This window comes from Bufo bufo, chromosome 2 (genome assembly GCF_905171765.1).
Source record: "Bufo bufo chromosome 2, aBufBuf1.1, whole genome shotgun sequence".
In the NCBI taxonomy this organism is placed as follows: domain Eukaryota; kingdom Metazoa; phylum Chordata; class Amphibia; order Anura; family Bufonidae; genus Bufo; species Bufo bufo.
The window spans coordinates 119,653,803-119,675,486 of record NC_053390.1 but is presented as its reverse complement, the minus strand read 5'-3'; the positions used below and the strand labels follow the sequence as shown (position 1 = coordinate 119,675,486).

General features: G+C 47.4%; 1 protein-coding gene across 2 annotated transcripts in view; it reads left to right on the top strand.

The window, feature by feature from the left end:
- The first annotated feature begins 480 nt into the window (after positions 1–480).
- The window catches only part of MARVELD2 (MARVEL domain containing 2), a 42,412-nt gene continuing 21,208 nt past the window's right edge, over positions 481–21,684 (top strand). Inside the window, exons 1-4 of one of the 2 annotated variants that reach the window (XM_040421485.1) lie at positions 481–733; positions 5,236–5,242; positions 7,376–8,556; positions 18,519–18,560. In XM_040421485.1, the coding sequence (XP_040277419.1) occupies positions 7,387–8,556; positions 18,519–18,560 (1,212 nt within the window). In that variant the 5' untranslated portion in view covers positions 481–733; positions 5,236–5,242; positions 7,376–7,386. Of the gene's footprint in view, positions 738–5,235; positions 5,243–7,375; positions 8,557–18,518; positions 18,561–21,684 lie in introns of both variants that reach the window. The other variant, XM_040421484.1, reaches the window with a different exon arrangement.

Genomic DNA, 21,684 nt, shown 5'->3' with positions numbered 1-21,684 from the left:
GCATGCAGGTCAAGTTATAGCTCTGGCTGGAGGGAAGGGGTTAGGTCAAGAATTTGGCATGGGGGGGTTGGGGGGGTCTACTGTTTCAATTTTTGGCCTCAAGCAGCATGAAGGCTATGTGCTTCCCTAGCCACAAAACACTGAGGGAAGGGGGGGCCCAAGCTGAACCCTTGGACCAGGGCCCATGAGCCTTTAGCTACGCCCCTGGTTTTGCATATATTGCCATGCAGATATTGCATTCTTAACTCTGTCATAGTACAGTACTAAGGTTAATGACCAGTTTTCTTCATCTCTCTTTAGTCATAAATATTTTACATAGCAAAACCAGGATGTCCTCTAGTGTAAACCATGCCCTGCCAACAAGACCTGCTGCTGAAACCTGCCATGAACTGTCATAAAGTACACTTACAGCCAGAGGGCGCTAGGGAGCAGCCAGCGCCTTAGTATAGAAGGTGAGTCAGGCTCCTGCCGCACTACCTGCAGAGGGGGCGGTGCCGTGCATGACGTCACCCTGGGAGAGGAAGAGAGTCATGTGACCGAGAGAGGAAGCCAGTCCCGGGAGAGAGTGGATGCGCAGGTGGCAGCGCTGCCGGTGGCTTCCTGTATGTGGATCCCCCATCACTTCCCGGGAGCTGGGATCACTGAGGAGGAAGAGCCGAGAGACAGTCTCCAGTGAGAGTGCTCTGAGCGGGGAGACATGAGAATAGACTGCAGCTATTGACCAGCGATCACACTAGGTGAGTCTCTCCTGTAGACTGCACTCTGTCATTTAGTTATTTCTGTCCTGTTTGGTCCGATCTCAATTTTTACATTGATTGCAAAGTTCTATAAAGTTCTATGAAGTAGCAATGAGTTTATAAGGAAATCTAGTACAAAGCTCTGCAGCCTGTGCTTCACCTGAAACTACAACCCAAAGAGTTGGGGACACTGGCTGTACACCCCTCTTATTGTATAGACAATGAAACTACGACCCCCAGCATGCTCTGACAAGGCACTGGCTGCAGACCCCTTTAATGTACATAAAATGAAACTACAACCCCCAGCATGCACTGACAGCCTCAAGCCACCTGTTGTAAGATGACAAGAGTTGTGGACACTGGCCCCCCCCCCCCCCCCCCCCCCCCCCACCCCCCATACTACATACAATGAACCTACAACTCCCAGCATGCTCTCACAGCCACAAGCACTGGCTGCAGACACCTCTTCATGTGCAAACAGTGAAAAACCACAACCCCCAGCATGCTCTGACAGCCACATGCCATCTGCTGTAGGATGACAAGAGCTGGGGACACTGCTACAACCCCCCCCCCCCCCCCCTCCTATACTACATACAATGAAACTACAACTCCCAGCATGCTTTCACAGCCACAAGCACTGGCTGCAGACACCTTCATGTGCAAACAGTGAAAAACCACAACCCCCAGCATGCTCTGACAGCCACATGCCATCTGCTGTAGGATGACAAGAGCTGGGGACACTGCACACCCCCCTTCATGTACATATTACAACCTCCAGCATGCTCTGACAAGGCACTGGCTCCAGACCCCTCATAATGTACATACAGTGAAACTACAACTCCCAGCATGCTCTGACAGCTGCAGCCCATCTGTTGTGGGATGACAAGAGTTGTGGACACTGGCTGCACAACCCTCCTATTGTATAGGTAATGAAACTACAACCCCCAGCATGCGCTGACAGCCACAAGGCACTGTCTACAGACCCCTCTTAATGTGCATACAGTGAAACTACAACCCCCAGCATTCTCAGACAGCCCTAAGCCATGATATAGGATGATGAGCTGCTTGTACATCCCCTGATCAGTGTTTGTATAGTACAATGTATGACAAGTGCTGCATACAGTAATAGTCATGTGTTACACTAACCAAGAAAAGTTAACTCTTTATACAATTCTATACTGTTCAGTGGTCGTGGACATCCTATAACTGAAGCTATGTGGCCCATAATTAGCGTGTGTGTATGACGTCTGTATCACTGCTTTAGATTATTAAAATAATTTCTACTCTGACAGCCACAAGGGCTGGCACCAGACCCCCCCAATTGTACCTACAATAAAACTACAACTTAGCCACAGGTCATCAGTTGACCCCTCCTATAGTACACACAATGAAGCTACAACCTCCAGCATGCTCTGACAGCTAAAATGCAATGGGCACTGGCATCCCTCCTATTGTGTGTATATATAATGAAACCACAACTCCCAGCATGCTCAGACAGCCACAAACCTGTTGTAGAATGACAAGAGCTGGGGACACTGGCTGCACACCCCTCCTATAGTACATATAATGAAACTATAACCCCCAGGCATAAAGATAGAAACTATAGCCCCACACTCATAAAGAGGACCTTTCATGGGTCCAGACATTATGAAATAAGTAGCAGGTTATATAGAGCAGGAATCTAAGAGTGCTTACTAGTGTGTCTGTTCGGCGCTCCGTTCCCCCGCTGTGCCCCCTGTTGAATTCTCCCGCCTGATATGCTAATGAATAGCATCGGTACAGGGAGGAGGAGACTGCCCTGTTTCTCAATGGTCGTCTCCTTCTCCCTGGCTGTACCGCGGTCCAGTCACAGCGGAGAGCATCACGGACAGGGTGAAGGTGAGTTTTTTTTTTTTTTTTCTCCTCCGGGCCATGATGCTCTCCGCTGTGATTGGACCGCGCTGCAGCCAGGGAGGAGACGCCCATTGAGAAACAGGGCAGTCTCCTCCTCCCTGTACTGATGCTATTCATTAGCATATCAGGCGGGAGAATTCAACAGGGGGCCACAGCAGGGGAACGGAGCACCGCACAGATAAGCTAGTAAGTGATCTTAGATCCCTGCTCCTTATTTCATAATGTCTGGACCCATGAAAGGTCCTCTGTAACGTACATACAGTAAAACTACAACACCCAGCGTGCTCTGACAGCCACAAGCCATCAGTTGTAGGATGATGAGCCACAGACCCCTCGATCAGGGTTTGTATAGTACAATGTATGATAAGTGCTGCATATAGCAATAGCCATGTGTTACACCAACCAAGAAAAGTTAACTCTTTACAGTACTTTAGGCTGTTCAGTGGCCGTGAACACCCTAATTGGTGTGGGTGACGTCTGTATCACTGGGTAATATTCACAGATTATTGAAATATAAAAACCTGATCTATAGAATATGTATTAGCCGATTGAGTTTTTAAGTTTCTTATAGCTGACTGTACTCGTGAGCACGGCCCGGTGACTGAGCTGTGTGGTGGCCACGCACTTTAGATGGCTACTGGCCAAAAGCTCCTTAGGCGACAGCTGTCCCTCCCGAGCGGACGTGTTCTGGAAGGGAATAGGGGAGTTCAGCTGCCCTTACATATAGATAAACATTGACCGAAATTTGCAATTTTGGCCAATGGTTGTTAGAACTATTCATGATGATGAAGACCGATTGGATTCTTTGGGCCACTGTCGGCTGAAAGCTCGTGTACATCGCACGATCTGCTGAATGCGGCTGATCATTTGCCCTCTGTCAGACACCTCTGGTTTGGATCGACATGTTGAAATCCAGCAGCCTGATCCTTATTTCCTCCAAGGTCTGCCATCGGGAGGAAGTCAGCAGCACCCCCACAAACGTTAGATGGTTGGCGGGAGCGGCCGGCGATTATCTAGTGCGCATGACCACTTTGCAGTACAGAAGAACGCCAGCTATTCTTGGAAAATATGTTCCCCTTTTCAGACTATTTTACAGAATATGGCTACATGCAAATTGCGGATCCGCAGAACACAGATGCTGCCTGTGTGCGTTCCGCAATTTGTGGAATGGCACGGGCCACCTATAATAGAAATGCCTATTCTTGTCTGCAAAACGGACAAGAATAGGACCTGCTCCATTTCTTTTGTGGGGCCGCAAAACAGAACTGCGGATGCGGACAGCACACTGTGTGGGGTCCGCACCCGTTCCGCAAAATTGTGGAACGGATGCGGACTCATTCATACGGTCTTGTGAATGTAGCCTTAACAAGAGTCTATGTATCCACTGACAGGAAATAGAGATCTTGAAAATAGTAGAGTGATACGCCAAGTAGATTAGAAAGTTACATAAGGTCTCATTATACAGCAAATAGCCCCCCTTCTGGACATTTCACACACTTATAACTCATGGTGATTTGTGGGGACGCAGGAACCCTGCCAGTACAATTACCTTGGGAGCCCGGCTATGACTTATGGCCGGAGATGGCTCCAGTCTCAGATGATGAACCCATTAGATAGTGTGGTCAGTGCTGACTGCAGCATCTAAGGGGCTTATAGGGCTCCCACCATTTGTACTGCCCACATTGTGATTATGGGGTGCCGATTGTTGCTATGGCCTGCCAGTAGTCTCCACTCTCCAGGCATGCCATGTGCAGAGGCCAATTAGATCCTGCAAGAGGCAACCCTTAAAGGGGTTGTGAAAGATTGGAAAGGGGGACTTCACCGGACCTCTAAAGTAAAGATGACATTACTCAATGTCAACACCTAGTCTGACATCGCCGCAGCCAATCAATGGCCGCCAAGGATATTACATCCCCTTCTGTCATATGACTATTTGTCACGACGAAGGGGGAGCCGGTCACCAGTGCGGCAGTGTCACATCAGATGTTGACATCAAGGGAGCCCAGCTGAGCATTGCCGGCCTGGAGGAGAAGGAGCAGGGAGCAGGTAAGTGTCACATGAATGATATGGAATAAGTCGGGGTTTGTTCAGGAAAAAACTGGTGGTTTTGGAAAAACTAAAGAATAGCTCTCAACATCTCCTAGCAAACATCCGTGAAAAACGCTTGCATCCAGATGCCCATTCGTTTCTATGGAGTGTGAAAAACGCACAGTATAGAACTTGCTGCAATTTTTCCTGAACGCGAAGATGAGAAGGTGCTGACAACCACAGTGCTCCTAATGTGTGCCCCATTAAAGAAACACCTGTCCGTGGTCCTGCCATGCCTGTGCCACTGCCCCATTTCTGCCCATAAGTGGCTTGGTCATCACTGCTGTTTCAGCTCCTCACCATTTTGAAGATATTTATTTGCTGTCAGTGAATGAAAACACTTCTTTACATCCAGAGGCTGCGAAGCAGCAGAGTTCTGCTCTCTGCAGAGGATACAATTACATCCAAGCTAGAATGCAGAATGAAACATTGTTGCAAACTAGAAGAGTGATTTGTGGCGACCTTGAATACAGGCGTCTGGTCTGGGGTTGTGCTGTCCAGATGTGTTAGGCTGCTTTCACACTGGCGTTTCTGGGTCCGTCTGTGAGATCCGTTCAGGGCTCTCACAAGCGGCCCCAAACGGATCAGTTCAGCCCCAGTGCATTCTGAATGGATAAGGCTGCGTTCACACACGGGCGAGTATTCCGCGCGGGTGCAATGCGGTAGGTGAACGTATTGCACCCGCACTGAATCCTGACCCATTCATTTCTATGGGGCTGTTCAGATGAGCGGTGATTTTCACGCGTCACTTGTGCGTTGCGTGAAAATCGCAGCATGCTCTATATTCTGCGTTTTTCACGCAACGCAGGCCCCATAGAAGTGAATGGGGTTGCGTGAAAATCGCAAGCATCCGCAAGCAAGTGCGGATGCTGTGGCGATTTTCACGCATGGTTGCTAGGTGACAGTCTATTCACTGTATTATTTTCCCTTATAACATGGTTATAAGGGAAAATAATAGCATTCTGAATACAGAATGCATAGTAAGTGATCAGTTAAGGGTTAAAAAAAAAAAAATAATAATTAACTCACCTTCTCCGTTTGTTCGCGTAAGTCCCGGTCTCTTCTTTACTTCTCAAAAGATGAACTATGGGCTAAAGGACCTTTGGTGACGTAAGATCACATGCTCCAATCACATGGTCCATCACCGCGGTGATGGACCATGTGATTGGAGCATGTGATCTGACGTCACCAAAGGTCCTTTAGCCCATAGTTCATCTTTTGAGAAGTAAAGAAGAGACCGGACTTACGCGAACAAACGGAGAAGGTGAGTTAATTTTTTTTAATTTTTTTTAACCCTCAATTGATCACCTACTATGCATTCTGTATTCAGAATGCTATTATTTTCCCTTATAACCATGTTATAAGGGAAAATAATAACATCTACACAACACCGAACCCAAACCTGAACTTCTGTGAAGAAGTTCGGGTCTGGGTACCACAGTCGGTTTTTATCACGCGCGTGCAAAACACATTGCACACGTACGATAAAAACTGAACATCGGAACGCAATCGCAGTCAAAACTGACTGCAATTGCATTCCTACTCGCACGGGTTTGCCGCAACACACCGGGACGCATCCGGAACTAATCCGGACACGCTCGTGTGAACCCAGCCTAAGGATCCGCTCAGAATGCATCAGTTTGGCTGCGTTTGGTCTCCGTTCCGCTTTTGAGGCGGACACCAAAACGCAGCTTGCAGCGTTTTGGTGTCCGCCTGGCGATGCGGAGCCAAACGGATCTGTCCTGACTTACAATGTAAGCCAGTGCAGACGGATCCGTTTTCACTGACACAATATGGTGCAATTGAAACGGATCCGTCCCCCATTGACTTTCAATGTAAGTCAGGACGGATTCGTTTTGACTTAGACTTTTTTTTTTTTTAATGAATAATGCAAACGGATCCGTTCTGAACGGATACAAGCGTTTGCACTATCGGTGCGGATCCGTCTGTGCAGATACAAGACGGATCCACACCACACGCGAGTATGAAAGTAGCCTAACTCTGTTTCAGTGGAGCGATGTTAAAGTATGGAAGGGTGGACAGCACACCTAGGAAACCAGCGGTGGGTGCACGTCTCCCGGGAAAGTGGTAAGCTTCTCTGTACTTGATAGGGTAACCCACATACAAAAGGGGTGGTGACAGCACGTCCTTTTGTTGTAGTTTTTTTTTTCCAGATGCAACATTTCAGCTAAGGAGCCTTTGTCAAGCATGACTTTATTTTCTTTTGTCAGTGCACTGGAGAGATGGTCACTGCTGCTCCTTTCAGCTCTATGGGACTGCTGTAGATGACTTAAAATGGTTCTATGCTAACTCCGAAAAGTTCCATAGAGTTGAATATAGTGGCAGCGCACATGCGTGACCACTGCTTCATTCAAATGGGCACCATAGGGCCCAAGTGTTTGCACCCCCTCTGATCAGACACCGATCCGTGTCCTGTGGATAGAGGGTAAGTGTTTGTCATAAGACAGCCCATTTAAATGTTGATGTATTGCTAAACCAGCACTCTCCTGGTTGTTCTCAGGTTCAGTGTATAAGATGACAATACCAATTTAAGAAAAGTTTGGCCTAGAAATAAGGATGATTATCTGTATTACTCTGTCTTTTTTGTATTTTGTAGACTTCATTCATATTCATAATACTTTTTTTCTGCTCTTTTAAGCATACACAAATGTCTGGAGGAGGATCATCTTCCACATCACGATCCAAACACAGAGCTCCAAATGGCCGTGCGGTCCAGTATGACCAAGTGCCGGTTGAGTCGCGTGAAACAAGAAGTAATCTGCAGGCATTACAGGAATGTGAGTTGGCTTTGAGTGCAGACCCATTGCCACCTCCTCCCTTGCCACTCAATCCACCATTTGGGCCAGAGTTCTTTCCAAGTGACAGTGAGGAACCAGTCACTTCTCTTGAACTTAGACCTGTACGACGTTTTATTCCACATTCCTGGAAAAACATTTTTAAGAGTAAAAAAGAGACTGGATGGGAAGAGCCCATATCTGAAATCAACTACATTTCTGGGGGAGAACGTTGTTCACCTCCTTGTTCTCCATCCCTTCCTTCTTCTGGAACTCATGAGAAAAGCTCAGTCATGAACGCAAAGGTGGCTGGAAGCTCAAACAGAGACCCATATGGAGAATCTGATGGGAGCTACAACTCGAGGAAAGAAGTTGATGCTGATGACCCATACACCTCTCTCGGTCGCCAGACCCAAACTGTTAAAACATATAGTGAGATGGTAGAAGAGTACAACTTACGATACTCCTATATGAAGTCCTGGCCAGGATTGCTGAGAATACTAGGGGTGGTGGAACTCTTACTTGGAGCTGGTGTCTTCGCCTGCGTTACAGCTTATATCCACAAAGACAATGAATGGTACAATATGTTTGGTTATTCTCAGCCATATTCCTACGCTTCTAGTCTACAAGGGGGGTATTACTATAGTGGACCCAAGACTCCCTTTGTGCTTGTGGTGGCAGGCTTGGCATGGCTGGTTACTATAATCCTCCTGGTCCTTGGCATGTCCATGTACTACAGGACAATTCTCCTGGATTCTAACTGGTGGCCTTTAACGGAGTTTGGAATTAATATTTGCTTGTTTGTTCTGTATATGGCGGGAGCAATAGTGTATGTTAACGACACCAACAGAGGAGGACTATGCTACTATTCTCTCTTCAACAACCCCATATACGCCACATTCTGTCGTGTGGAAGGAGGGCAGACCGCGGCCATAATCTTCTTGTTTGTCACCATGTTAGTCTATCTCATTAGTGCCCTGGTTTCTTTGAAACTCTGGCGACATGAGAGTGCTCGGAAGAGAAGGCAATATATTGAGCGTGAGGTACGTGTTTTGTGCTTTTATTGGACTATTTTAGTTTGTGTATTATGCTGGTTTCCTTGAGTCCTTGGGATTTCAGTTTTTTATTTTTTTTGGGGACATTTTCTTTCTGTTAGAACTGGCAGAAGGCTGCACTAATCCTCATTCTAGCTTTCATCTCTCAAGAGCCAGTCTCACCAGTTCTACTGATATCAGTGGTCACCACACAGATGATCCTAAATCACTAATGATGGATTGTCCTAATGGATGTGTTTTCATCCCCTTTGACAGAATGGCCCACATTTACTAATGTGAGTGCGCCTAGAGTCTGCACCAACATGCTGGAAAGGGACTTGACCTAGTATGCACAATTTTTGGCACAGACTATGTAAGCTTATACCATCTCTAGGATTAGTAAATCTGTCTCAATGCATTTTGTGTGTGTATTTTTTGTAATTTTTTTTAAAAGTATTCTCCTGTCATTTTTTTTCTAATCAGCACTTAGTAATAACCTGTGGAATATCTTTTAAATAGCATTTACCCATCCCTTGCTCCACTGATGCTGCTGTCTGCCCTGCGCTTGCACATGCTGCGGGCTAGTGGAGCCCACAACCTGTGCAAGTGCAGCATTGATGGCGGTATTGGCGGCGCAAAGGACTGGTAACTACTACTAAGTATTACCAAGCACTGATTAGACAAAATGACCAGAGAACTCCTTAAATCTAGCATATACCATAACTTTATTGTCCACAATGGGTGTAAACTTAGCTTCTGGACTATACCAATACCTCTTAGGCCAGACACGGATGAGCGAGTTCAGTGCAAGAAACTTGCTGCGTGTGGCAGTGTGACTTCCCGTTCTGACCTCTGCTCCTCTGAAAGGATCACACAGCAATGTAATGGTTTATGATGCTGTGTGTCCTTGCCAGACCCTGTATCTACTGAATTACACTGACAGCATTATGTCAGTGTAATTAAATAGATTCCAGATGAACTTATGTCTTTCTTCAACCGTATTAACTATGTAACTATGAATCACGGATGTGTGCTGTACATGTTCTCCATGAACTGTCCACAGATCCATTGATTTTAATGTGTTTGTTCACGTTAGTGGAAAAAGTCTATGGGGGGAATTTATCATGAGGAGAATATTTGAAGTCCGTTTTGCTTGAGTCTGTGTTGGAATAGTTTGTGCCACATTTATCAAATGTCACAGGTTGTTTGATAAATTTGGCTTATCCTTAAACCTAACACTTCTGTCTAGAAAAGCGACTCCAGTTTTCGTACTCCACCCTCCTCCTGGAGTGCGGTTGCGATTTTTTTACGACTGATAATGATTAATGTGGAGTGAAACTCATTAACATAGCTAACCACACCCACTTTTCCACCCATATTACCAAACTGGAGTGAATGATGTAAAAATGCAAAAAGTCGCAAAATTTTGCGCAAGTGAGTGCAAAAATAGTCGCAAAAGCCCTATTTCTCGCTGGTATCATTGGGGGACACAGGACCGTGGGTATAGCTTGCTGCTGCCACTAGGAGGCGACACTAGGCTGAAAAGTGATAACTCCTCCCCTGCAGGCTATACCCCCTCCAGCCAGGAGAGAGCATATCAGTTTTTTAGCTTAGTGTCGTAGGAGGCAGACCTCCCTGGCCTTTTTTTGATTTTCTTAATTTTGTTATTTTTTTACAGATTTCATGGATGGGGCACAGGCACGCTTGCGTCCCTGTCTCCCTGGGAGGCTGGCCGGTGTTGCTTGTTCTACCGCCTTGCCTCCCCAAGAAGACAAAGCGGACCAGGGCAGCTTCGCTCCCCTGCTTCCCGCCAGCAAGAGGGACACCTCCTCTCCAGCCCTTCTCTGCCCGGACCCCTGATGCCTGGTGCCAGCGGTCGTGGGGTGTCCCTGCTGGTACAAGACTAAGGGTGAAGAACACAAATGAAGACAGGTGAGTATACTGTCCCTCTCTGTCCCCCTCTCACCATGGCCCTTTCTTATGGAGGCTGCGAGTCCACCACCAGTCACCGCATATCCCCTCAGAAATCGGGGAATGAAGGGGTTAATCCCGAACCGGCGGCGGCATTATTTTCCCTCCCACCCCCCTCCGATCTAACATATCGGGCAGGGGACATTTAGAAACTGGCGCCGCTGCACTCTCAATGCTCCTTTCCTCAGACCGACCGGGTGGGCTCCCCGGTCGGCCAGGCACCGCGCCTCTAGCAGGTATGTTCTTAGACGCCTGCTAGTGCTGATCGGGGTACCTTAGTTTCCCGACGGCGGAGCGCAAAAAATCTAGGCCCCGGCTTCATTCGGGCCTTCCGTTTCTTCCCGGCCGCGCTTTTTTTCTCCCGGCCCACGGGGTGGTTTTCCATGGCCTCATTCATTGTACCGCTGTGTTCGGCTGGCGGTGGGTCCCATGTGAAACTTTAGTTCCCGGGTTTGCGGCCTTCTAGGCCGCAACTTCACCCCAGGTACGGAGGGCGGGTCCACATGCTGGCGCGAATTTTCCCCGGGAACCAGCTGGCTCCGCCCTGGCCCTTGGACATTAACCCTTCCTACCCTGCCACTTGAATCCGGTAACCAGATTACCCTTACCCTAGGTCTCTATCTGCAGGCACGATGTGCCTTAATATTGCAGGATACAGCTTTTCTTCCTCCTTGTCCATTTAAGGTTAGGTCCTCACCTCAATAATAAAAAAAAAAAAAAAAAATATATATATACAGTGGCGGAAATAATTATTTGACCCCTCACTGATTTTGTAAGTTTGTCCAATGACAAAGAAATGAAAAGTCTCAGAACAGTATCATTTCAATGGTAGGTTTATTGTAACAGTGCAGATAGCACATCAAAAGGAAAATCGAAAAAATAACTTTAAATAAAAGATAGCAACTGATTTGCATTTCATTGAGTGAAATAAGTATTTGAACCCCTACCAACCATTAAGAGTTCTGGCTCCCACAGAGTGGTTAGACACTTCTACTCAATTAGTCACCCTCATTAAGGACACCTGTCTTAACTAGTCACCTGTATAAAAGACAACTGTCCACAGAATCAATCAATCAAGCAGACTCCAAACTCTCCAACATGGGAAAGACCAAAGAGCTGTCCAAGGATGTCAGAGACAAAATTGTAGACCTGCACAAGGCTGGAATGGGCTACAAAACCATTAGCAAGAAGCTGGGAGAGAAGGTGACAACTGTTGGTGCGATTGTTCGAAAATGGAAGGAGCACAAAATGACCATCAATCGACCTCGCTCTGGGGCTCCACGCAAGATCTCACCTCGTGGGGTGTCAATGGTTCTGAGAAAGGTGAAAAAGCATCCTAGAACTACACGGGAGGAGTTAGTTAATGACCTCAAATTAGCAGGGACCACAGTCACCAAGAAAACCATTGGAAACACATTACACCGCAATGGATTAAAATCCTGCAGGGCTCGCAAGGTCCCCCTGCTCAGGAAGGCACATGTGCAGGCCCGTCTTAAGTTTGCCAATGAACACCTGAATGATTCAGAGAGTGACTGGGAGAAGGTGCTGTGGTCTGATGAGACCAAAATAGAGCTCTTTGGCATTAACTCAACTCGCTGTGTTTGGAGGAAGAAAAATGCTGCCTATGACCCCCAAAACACCGTCCCCACCGTCAAGCATGGGGGTGGAAACATTTTGCTTTGGGGGTGTTTTTCTGCTAAGGGCACAGGACAACTTATTCGCATAAACGGGAAAATGGACGGAGCCATGTATCGTGAAATCCTGAGCGACAACCTCCTTCCCTCTGCCAGGAAACTGAAAATGGGTCGTGGATGGGTGTTCCAGCACGACAATGACCCAAAACATACAGCAAAGGCAACAAAGGAGTGGCTCAAGAAGAAGCACATTAAGGTCATGGAGTGGCCTAGTCAGTCTCCGGACCTTAATCCAATCGAAAACCTATGGAGGGAGCTCAAGCTCAGAGTTGCACAGAGACAGCCTCGAAACCTTAGGGATTTAGAGATGATCTGCAAAGAGGAGTGGACCAACATTCCACCTAAAATGTGCGCAAACTTGGTCATCAATTACAAGAAACGTTTGACCTCTGTGCTTGCAAACAAGGGTTTTTCCACCAAGTATTAAGTCTTTTTTTGTTAGAGGGTTCAAATACTTATTTCACTCAATGAAATGCAAATCAGTTGCTATCTTTTATTTAAAGTTATTTTTTTCGATTTTCCTTTTGATGTGCTATCTGCCACTGTTACAATAAACCTACCATTGAAATGATACTGTTCTGAGACTTTTCATTTCTTTGTCATTGGACAAACTTACAAAATCAGTGAGGGGTCAAATAATTATTTCCGCCACTGTATATATATATTTATTTTTTTATTTTGTTCTTTTTAAATAAAAAAGTGCGCCCATACAGGTCCTGCCCTCCTCACAGACCGAGCTCTAAGCCCAGGGCCTGTTCCCAATCCCGGACAGTGGAGAATTTTTCAGTTCCTAACCCACCCTCCGGGGCCGTTGCTAATGCTCCAACTGTGCAAATCCAGTGGAGTTCATCTGATCTTACGGGCAGCTTGGTTGATCGTCCTTCACTCGGACAAAGCCAGTGGAGTACGTATGAAAGGTCCCCAATCGCCCTTCGGGCCGTTTGGTTGATAATGATCCACTTGCAAAAATTCAGTGGAGTATATCTGAAGGTTTCCCAATCCGCCCTCTGAGGCCGTTTGGTTGATATGGCTCCAACTGTGCAATTCCAGTGGAGTACATCTGAGGGATTCCCATTCCGCCCTCTGGTCCGTTTGGTTGATACTGCTCCAACTGCGTAAATCCAGTGGGGTACATCTGGAGGATCCCAATCCGCCCTCTGAGGCCGGTTGGTTGATTATGTTCCAACTGCGCAAATCCAGTGGAGTACATCTGAGTGACTCCCATTACGCCCTCTGGGCCGTTGGGTTGATAATGCTCCAACTGCGTAAATCCAGTGGAGTACATCCGAAGAGTCCCCAATCCGCCCTCCGGGCCGTTTGGTTGATAATGCTCCAACTGCAAAGTCCAGTGGGGTACATCTGGAGGATCCCAATCCGCCCTCTGAGGCCGGTTGGTTAATAATACTACAACTGTGCAGATCCAGTTGAGGACAACTGAAACTTCCTATCCACCCTCCGGGGGCGTCTGTTTGAGTTTCTCCTCCTGCGCAACTCAGCGGAGGACCTTTGGAAGTTCCCAATCCACCCTCCTGGGTCGTTTGGTTAATAGAGCACCGTCTGCGCAATCGGTGAGCAGACCTTTAGTTCCATTCCACCTCTGGGTATTTTGGTTCTTATATCAGCACCGCCACAGCCTGCAACAGCCATGGGCTAGAGGCTGAGAGGTGGAACTGCGCACGAGCGGGCCGAAGCAGGACAGTTATTCGGACTCTGACATGAATCCGGATTATTTTTCCTAGATTACGTCCGTGCTAACCGGTTCTGGTGTATGCATTAACCCTTTCCTTAGGCACTATTTACGCTTCTACTAAATACAGTGCTTAATTTGGGTATTACCTCCTTCCTGAGGTGGACTGACCTCACTAGCATTGGCCTCAATGCCAGCCATAGGTGCCCCTCGTTCTGTGAGTGGCGGAATTGAAGTTCCACTGGGCTCAGTATCGTCAACATACATTATCCTTTTTGTATAGGTGGCATTATGGCATTCTCACTGCTGTCGCAGTGTTTACGTACGCAATACACTCTTTCTGGGGTGGGATGATGGCACTTCCCACAGAGTACAGAACTCGTCATATGCAAGTTTCTGCTAGGTGCGTTACCCCCTTCGATGGGTGATGTATTTGCACTACCTCGGGTTACAGTACTTACTGGATATGTTAATCCCGATCATAGGTAAAGCGTTTGCACTACCACTGGGCGCAGTGCTTGCCGTAGATTTTTCCCCCTCCATTCAGTGGGAAATTACACTTCCGTAGATTGCGGTTGACTATCACGCTACCCCCTTCCCTAACCGGGGGATTGCGCTTCCGTTGGTTATTATTCCATCTCCCATTTGCCATCACATACTTCCTATGGAATTACCCTCTACAAACGATCCAGTAACGGGGGAATCACTATGCATCTTTGCATGCTGTATTTCAGCTACACCACGACTCTAGAGGCCTTGATTTCCTTCACAGGTGGTCCGTGGCAACAGTAGGTACCGCTGGTGCCTGATATTCTCATCTAGTGGCATATGGATACTGCCACTGGATACTATGGATACTCCCATATTGTATTCCTCTTTTCTTCATGCACTTATTGGAGACACAAAAATGTCGGCCTTTGTGCTCTCAGGGGAGTCATCCAGCCTTATGTGTCCTAGAGACTCCCCACCCCCATGAGCCTCCACCGTTCAGGTCAGTCACATTGCACAGAGTCCTGTGGTCAAGATCCAGCAAGCAGAATATTCCACCGACTCCGGATGCTTCGTCCACCACTCATCCTTGTCTAGGTGAGTGCGTTATGCTGGCAATCTGCAGTGGCTACTACAACGGCTTTTCCTTTGCAGGGTAGTCTTCACGCTAGGGCTAGATGCTCCTAATCGCTGTAGCGAGACAGCCCCCCTCAGGTAGGGGTTCTACCCTGTCACCAATTCGGCAGTTGCTCCTGTTCAGCGCTCTTGTCAGGTGGAGGGTTTAAGGTTAGCACTACTAACTGGGCCAGCTTGATACCAGAACTTCTACTGGATGTCCTCAGGCCTTCTCCTCATGTCCACGCTGGTGGAGCATGCGGTAACCCCTACCGCACGAGGGGTGTTTGAGTCACCACCACATGCTATGGTTCCTACTGCATAGTTCTTTCGTCGGGCAACGGATTCCTCTAACACGAGAATCAGTGACCTCTACGGTGTGGCCTACTCCTCGGCTGGAGTACGGCGTGAGCATTACTCTTGGGGCTTCCCTTGTAGGGCCTCCCCTTCAGGCGGAGTATCGCATCACCACTAGACGCTGTAGAGCTCCAGTCTCACATGGGAATGGGCTTTAGCTCTGGCCTCTTTCTGGTTTACTACCAATAAGGGTCCGTGGCTCTGACAACTGTTGTCCTCCTGCCACATCTAATCCATATCCATATGTTTGAGAAAGGCTCTTGATGTGAGCCGAAACGCGTCAGAGTATTGTATGTGACCAATAAAACCAATAAAGACATCATCTTTTGTTGAAGACTACAGTGAGTGCCGGTCTTTCTTCATTATTATTATTATTAACTGTTGTCCTTCTGTCGTCAGCTTGGGTGTGGCGATGGTTGATCAGCACCTACCTTTTGAGTGCGTTCTACTGTCTAGATCAGTCTCTACGGCACTCGTCAACACTAGAGTGCCGTTCTAAGCGGGACCTGGATTCTAGTAGTCATACCGTAACGCCATTGGTGCTACCTCTCTTCAGATGTCAGCGTTATCTACGTCACCTCAAGCCAATTGTGGTTGTTCTTTCACTGCTAATTCCGGGGGTGGACTGAGAGCCTTCCCAAGACGGGTGGAGCGTAGTCGAACTTCACCCGGCAAGAGTATTTCTCTCATCTTTCCTTCCACGCAGCGTTGCCGCTTTGTTGAAATATGGTCACTGACGGGGCTTCCCATCACTAGCGGTGCTCACATTGGCTTTACTTTACCTTTCCCGTGTGGTATTGATACTTTGGCCTGCAGTGGGGCACGCCTGGCTCAGGCGTTTGTTTTCTTAGTGATTCTCAGGCAGCTTCTCTCACTAGAAATCTCACCACCAGCCTCTATGGCTATAAGGGCGTTGGTCTACCAATATTCCGCTCCCTAGGGGGCGTTCTCGGGACCAGAGGTGAATCCTACGTACTTGGTCTTTTTAGTTCTACCTCCACAGCTGCGGCCAGGAGCCAGCTGTTTGGCGTTATTATTTTTATTTTTATTTTTTTCTCTGAGTTTATACGCCTTTCTTGTACGTATTTTTTTCTTTAAGTATGAACATAGGGCAGTGTTCCGTCCAGGATCCTCTTTTTTTCGCAGAAGGTGTTCGCCTTTCCACACCTCACAGACATGGTTTTCTCTTCTTTCTCCCTCGTAGTACACGGACCGAGCTCTCCATCAGCCATGTGATTTGGCCTCTGAGCTTGCTTGTCCTTGTCTAGCGCTTACAGCCCTACGGACTTCTACCAATTCTTATCCTGGGGTCCTTGTCAAGGCTGACGGCCTCCAAAAGCTGTTTTCCAGATGGATCCGTTCAACAGTTGCTCGGGCATTTGCCCTCGGGTAGGCAACGCCCAGCTGAGTCTTGGCCCACCCGACCAGCGGTCGGCGCTTCTCAGGTCCGTCTCATTCATGCGGTAGCTTCCAGTGTGGAAGGCAGTATCTTGGTCTTCCGGGCACACGTTCATCAAGTCTTACCGGGTGCCTTCCTATGCACCGGCGGATACTGTTCCAGGCAGCAAATTCTTGCAGGCGGCAGTGAGTTACGCATCCTCGAGGGCGTTTTTTTTTTTTTCTCCATGGGCATGTGATTGTTTTCCCTCCCCGTGGACTGCTTTAGGACGTCCCACGGTCCTGTGTCCCCCAATGATACCAGCGAGAAAACGAGATTTTTGTGAAACTCACCTGTAAAATCTCTTTCTCGCGGGGTTCATTGGGAGACACAGCTCCCACCCAGTAATTTCTGTTTGCTGTGATTGTTGGCGGTTGTGGAGCCAGTATGGCCCCAGTTCTGGTTTGATCCGAATGGCGTTGGTCAGTTGTTGGTTGTTTACCGTATGGTTATTTTCTCCTACTCCTATTGCTTGTGCACAAACTGATATGCTCTCTCCTGGCTGGAGGGGGTATAGCCTGCAGGGGAGGAGTTATCACTTTTCCGCCTAGTGTCGCCTCCTAGTGGCAGCAGCAAGCTATACCCACGGTCCTGTGTCCCCCAATGAACCCCGCGAGAAAGAGATTTTACAGGTAAGTTTCACAAAAATCTCATTTTTGCGACTTTTTGACTCCAGAATTCTGGAGTGGAGGTATGATAAATCAGGGTCTAGGAGTCCATGAAAAACCACTGGCAGTTGACAGCATCTGTGTTCTGTCAGTGGTTTTTCACTGACCACTGGTGGGAGATGCTTTGGAAACCAGTTTTCAGCCTAGCAGTGTATGTGGAATATGGATGACCATGACACACAAAAAAATGACCAAAAAATGGACACATGGACCCTCCATGGGCTTCTTCACAGATGGAACATGACTGTCTTGTCACGGATGTCATCACGGACATAGAAATGTGAACAAGGCCTTAGGGTGAAAAACAACTTTACGAATGCTCGTTCCCAATTATTGGCCCATGTAAATGTGCTACTGATCACACGAAGAATGAGCAAACACATCGGGTGAAGGCAGCTGTCATGCGACACATTAAATCAGCAGATGATTCTGTGTAAACAGGCAATCAATGAGGGGACAGACACGCGATGGCCCCCCTACAGAGGAGATGATTGCTGCATATAAATGCAGCTTCGCTTCTACTCACGATTAAGGCAATTATCAGTAACATTTGGTTCATTCCTGATCATTGCTGATAATTGTCTGTGCATTGGCCCCCAGTAAAGGAGCCTTAAAGGGGTTAGGTTTTTCCCACAACACATTCTACAGCTTCATTATAAGGCCTCATGCACACGACCGTGGTGTGTTTTGCAGTCCGCAAAACACGGATGGCGTCCGTGCGCGTTCCGCAATTTGCGGAACGGCACGGACAGCCTTCAATATAAATGCCTATTTTTTTTTTTCGCAAAGCGCGGACAAGAATAGGACATGTTATATTTTTTAGCGGGGCCAGGGAATGGAGCAACGGATGCGGATAGCACACAGAGTGCTGTCCGCATATTTTGCGGCCCTATTGAAGTGAATGGGTCCGCATCCGAGCCGTCAAAACGGCGGCTCAGATGCGGACCAAAACAACGGCCGTGTGCATGAGGCCTAAATCAGGCTATCTTTATAGACAAGTCATTGCATAGCATTATTTACATGGAATAACCTGTTTTATTTTTTTTGGTCAGATGAAGTCGCAAGATTCGCTTGATTTTCCACATAAAATTATGGTATGTATATTTCAGCAAAACATGTCATCCCCAGGCAGAAAAGTTGTGCTGTGTGTGCATACCTTAGTTCATACTTGTTGACTGCATAATATTGTCCTGCATTGGATCTGATTGGTTAATTGATAACTTAAAATAAATGTCCACCTTTTAAGGGCTTGTTCACACAACCATATGTATTTTGCGGTCCGCAAAAAACGGATTTGCAAAAAATATGGATGACGTATGTGTGCATTCCGTATTTTGCGGAACGGAACAGCTGGCCCCTAATAGAACAGTACTATCTTTTGTCTGTAATGCGGACAATAATAGGAACAAGACTCAAAATGTTGGGGAAATACGGAAATGGAATGCTCACAGAGTACATTCCGTTGTGTTTTTTTTTTGCGGACCTATTGAAATTAATGGTTCCGCATACGGCCCGCAAAAGAAATAACTGAAAAAATATACGTTCGTGTGAATTAGCCCTAACACTGTATTGTCCAACATCCTGATTCAGTTTCTTTCCTTAAGTGTCCATTCACACATCCGTAGTGTATTGCGGATCCGCAATACACTGGGCCGGCACCCCTATAGAAATGTCTATTCTTGTCTGGACAAGAATAGGACATGTTCTATTTTTTTCGGGAGCCGCGGACCGGAAATGCGGATGCGGACAGCACAATGTGTGCTGTCCGCATCCTTTCCGTCCCCATTGGGAATAAGAATTGCGGAACGGATGCGGACCCATTCTACGGACATGTGAATGGACCCTAAAGCAGTTGGAGGTCTGTTGTGTTGATTCAGATTTTCAGATTATGCAATTCTGTCTGCAGCCACCTTTAGGAGGAGCCTACTGCATACTGTTTTATAGATTTTTTTATTTTTTTTTGTATCCATGTGTATACAGTAAGCTTCTAGGCTCCATCTAGTGGTGAATGCAGCCAGAATAATATCTAAGTCTATGCATCGGGATATCTAAGTCTATGCGGGATTTTATGGGCAGAGAGGGCCAGCGGGAGGAGGAGAGCGCTTGCTGGCCCTGTCAATCAAGTGGAGGAGGGGGCGTGTTTATAGTCGGAGGATACGGCGGCTACCAGCAAGTAACCGCCCAACTTGCTGGTAGTGAAGAAATTTGCATATTATAAAAGTAAGATTTTTACTGAAATTACAGCACAGAGAGAGGTAAGAGTGATATATATGGACTCAACTGAGCGAATAGCTAATGTCCGATACTGAAAATTGCTAAATGGGGGGAGACAGAAGCCCTTTAAAGCTGCGAAACAGAGCTCCAAATTCCATACATTAAGAAATTTAAGGGGTTCTCCACTTTGGACAATCCTCCTTGATAGAAGGGTTCCTTGACAATAAGATGGGATCGCCAGCAATCAGGTGTAATCTGTAGGAAAACTAGTGATTAGTGCCCATTCAAACTGATATTTCTTTATTATGCAATGCAGAACAGGACAGATGTTCGAGAGCAAGTGACTCTGTTAATAACTGCTCTCCACTTTAGCAAAGCGAAGATGATCCAGAGCAGAAGACAGCCCTCTAGTAATTCTGGATTACCTAATGGGATTTATGAACTGGACAACCCCTTTCATCAGAGGTAGACATTCAGATAAACTGCAGGGCACCATGTCACATCAATTTTAATAACTATTCTGTTCTTGCTTGATTCATTTTTCTATCACATTGTACACTGCTTGTTTCCAGGGGGTTACGACCACCCTGCAATTGAGCAGTGGTGGTCGTGCTTCCACACTATAGGAAAAGGCACCGGCCTCTCTGGTGTCTGGGACTGTGTTAGCACGCATAGGCTCACATCCTGGCCACCTTGTGACTGCACTGCGGCGGTGGCCATAACCCCTGGAAACGAGCAGTGTATAATGTGATGGAAAAAGGAATCCAGCCAGCAAAGAGGCAATATGGAAAATCGCAATACATTAGTAAGTGCCTTGTAGTAACATCGTCTACATGGTATATGACATTTTCTGAAGTAAGACAACCTCTTTAACTCTGCAGTGTGTTTATAATCCCGACTTTGAGGGTATGGCCACGCAGGATGTAAACGCTGTAAAATTTCTGAGGCAGAACTGCATTTTAGAGTAGCAGCAAAGTGGATGGGATTTAAATGATTCTAATATACACAATGCACAAGAAATCCAAAGTGGAAATTGACCTATGCTGCGCATTTTAATCTGATGCTGTCTATCTCTGCCCAACCTCAATGAATGTAATGAATTGTACGGACAGCATTATGTCAGTACAAATCATTACACACTGCATTATAAATCCTTATAATGCCACACAGTCCGGTCAAAGGAGCAGAGTTCACTAGGGAAATTCACGCTTCCACACACGCTCTTCTGAAACTGACCTGTGTCGATTTACGCTGCAGATTTTATCCTTTTCAATGATAGGATGAACTCAGCCCAAAATCTGAGAAGTCTAGCAGCTATTGTTTAATCCAACGATTAATTGAGTAATCTAATAAGAAAAAACAAATTAAAAGAGTGTTTTCCTTTATAAAAACTCATCAGCACAATCATCTCCCCCCAGTGCCATCAGGTTCCCCCATGCCATCAACTCCCCCCCCCCCCCCGTGCCATCAGTCCTCTGTGCCATCAACTGCCCCCCCCCCCCCCCAGTGCAATCAGTCCTCTGTGCCATCAACTGCCCCCCCCCCAGTGTCATCAGTCCTGTGCCATCAACTGCCCCCCCCCAGTGTCATCAGTCCTGTGCCATCAACTGCCCCCCCCCCCAGTGTCATCAGTCCTGTGCCATCAACCCCCCCCCCCCCCGTGTCATCAGTCCTCTGTGCCATCAACTGCCCCCCCCAAGTGCCATCAACTGCCCCCCCCCCCAGTGCCATCAACTGCCCCCCCCAGTGCCATCAGTCCTCTGTGCCATCAACTGCCACCCCAGGGCCATCAGTCCGCTGTGCCATCAACTCCCATCCCAGGGCCATCAGTCCGCTGTGCCATCAACTCCCATCCCAGGGCCATCAGTCCGCTGTGCCATCAACTCCCATCCCAGGGCCATCAGTCCGCTGTGCCATCAACTCCCATCCCAGGGCCATCAGTCCGCTGTGCCATCAACTCCCATCCCAGGGCCATCAGTCCGCTGTGCCATCACCCTGACTTCA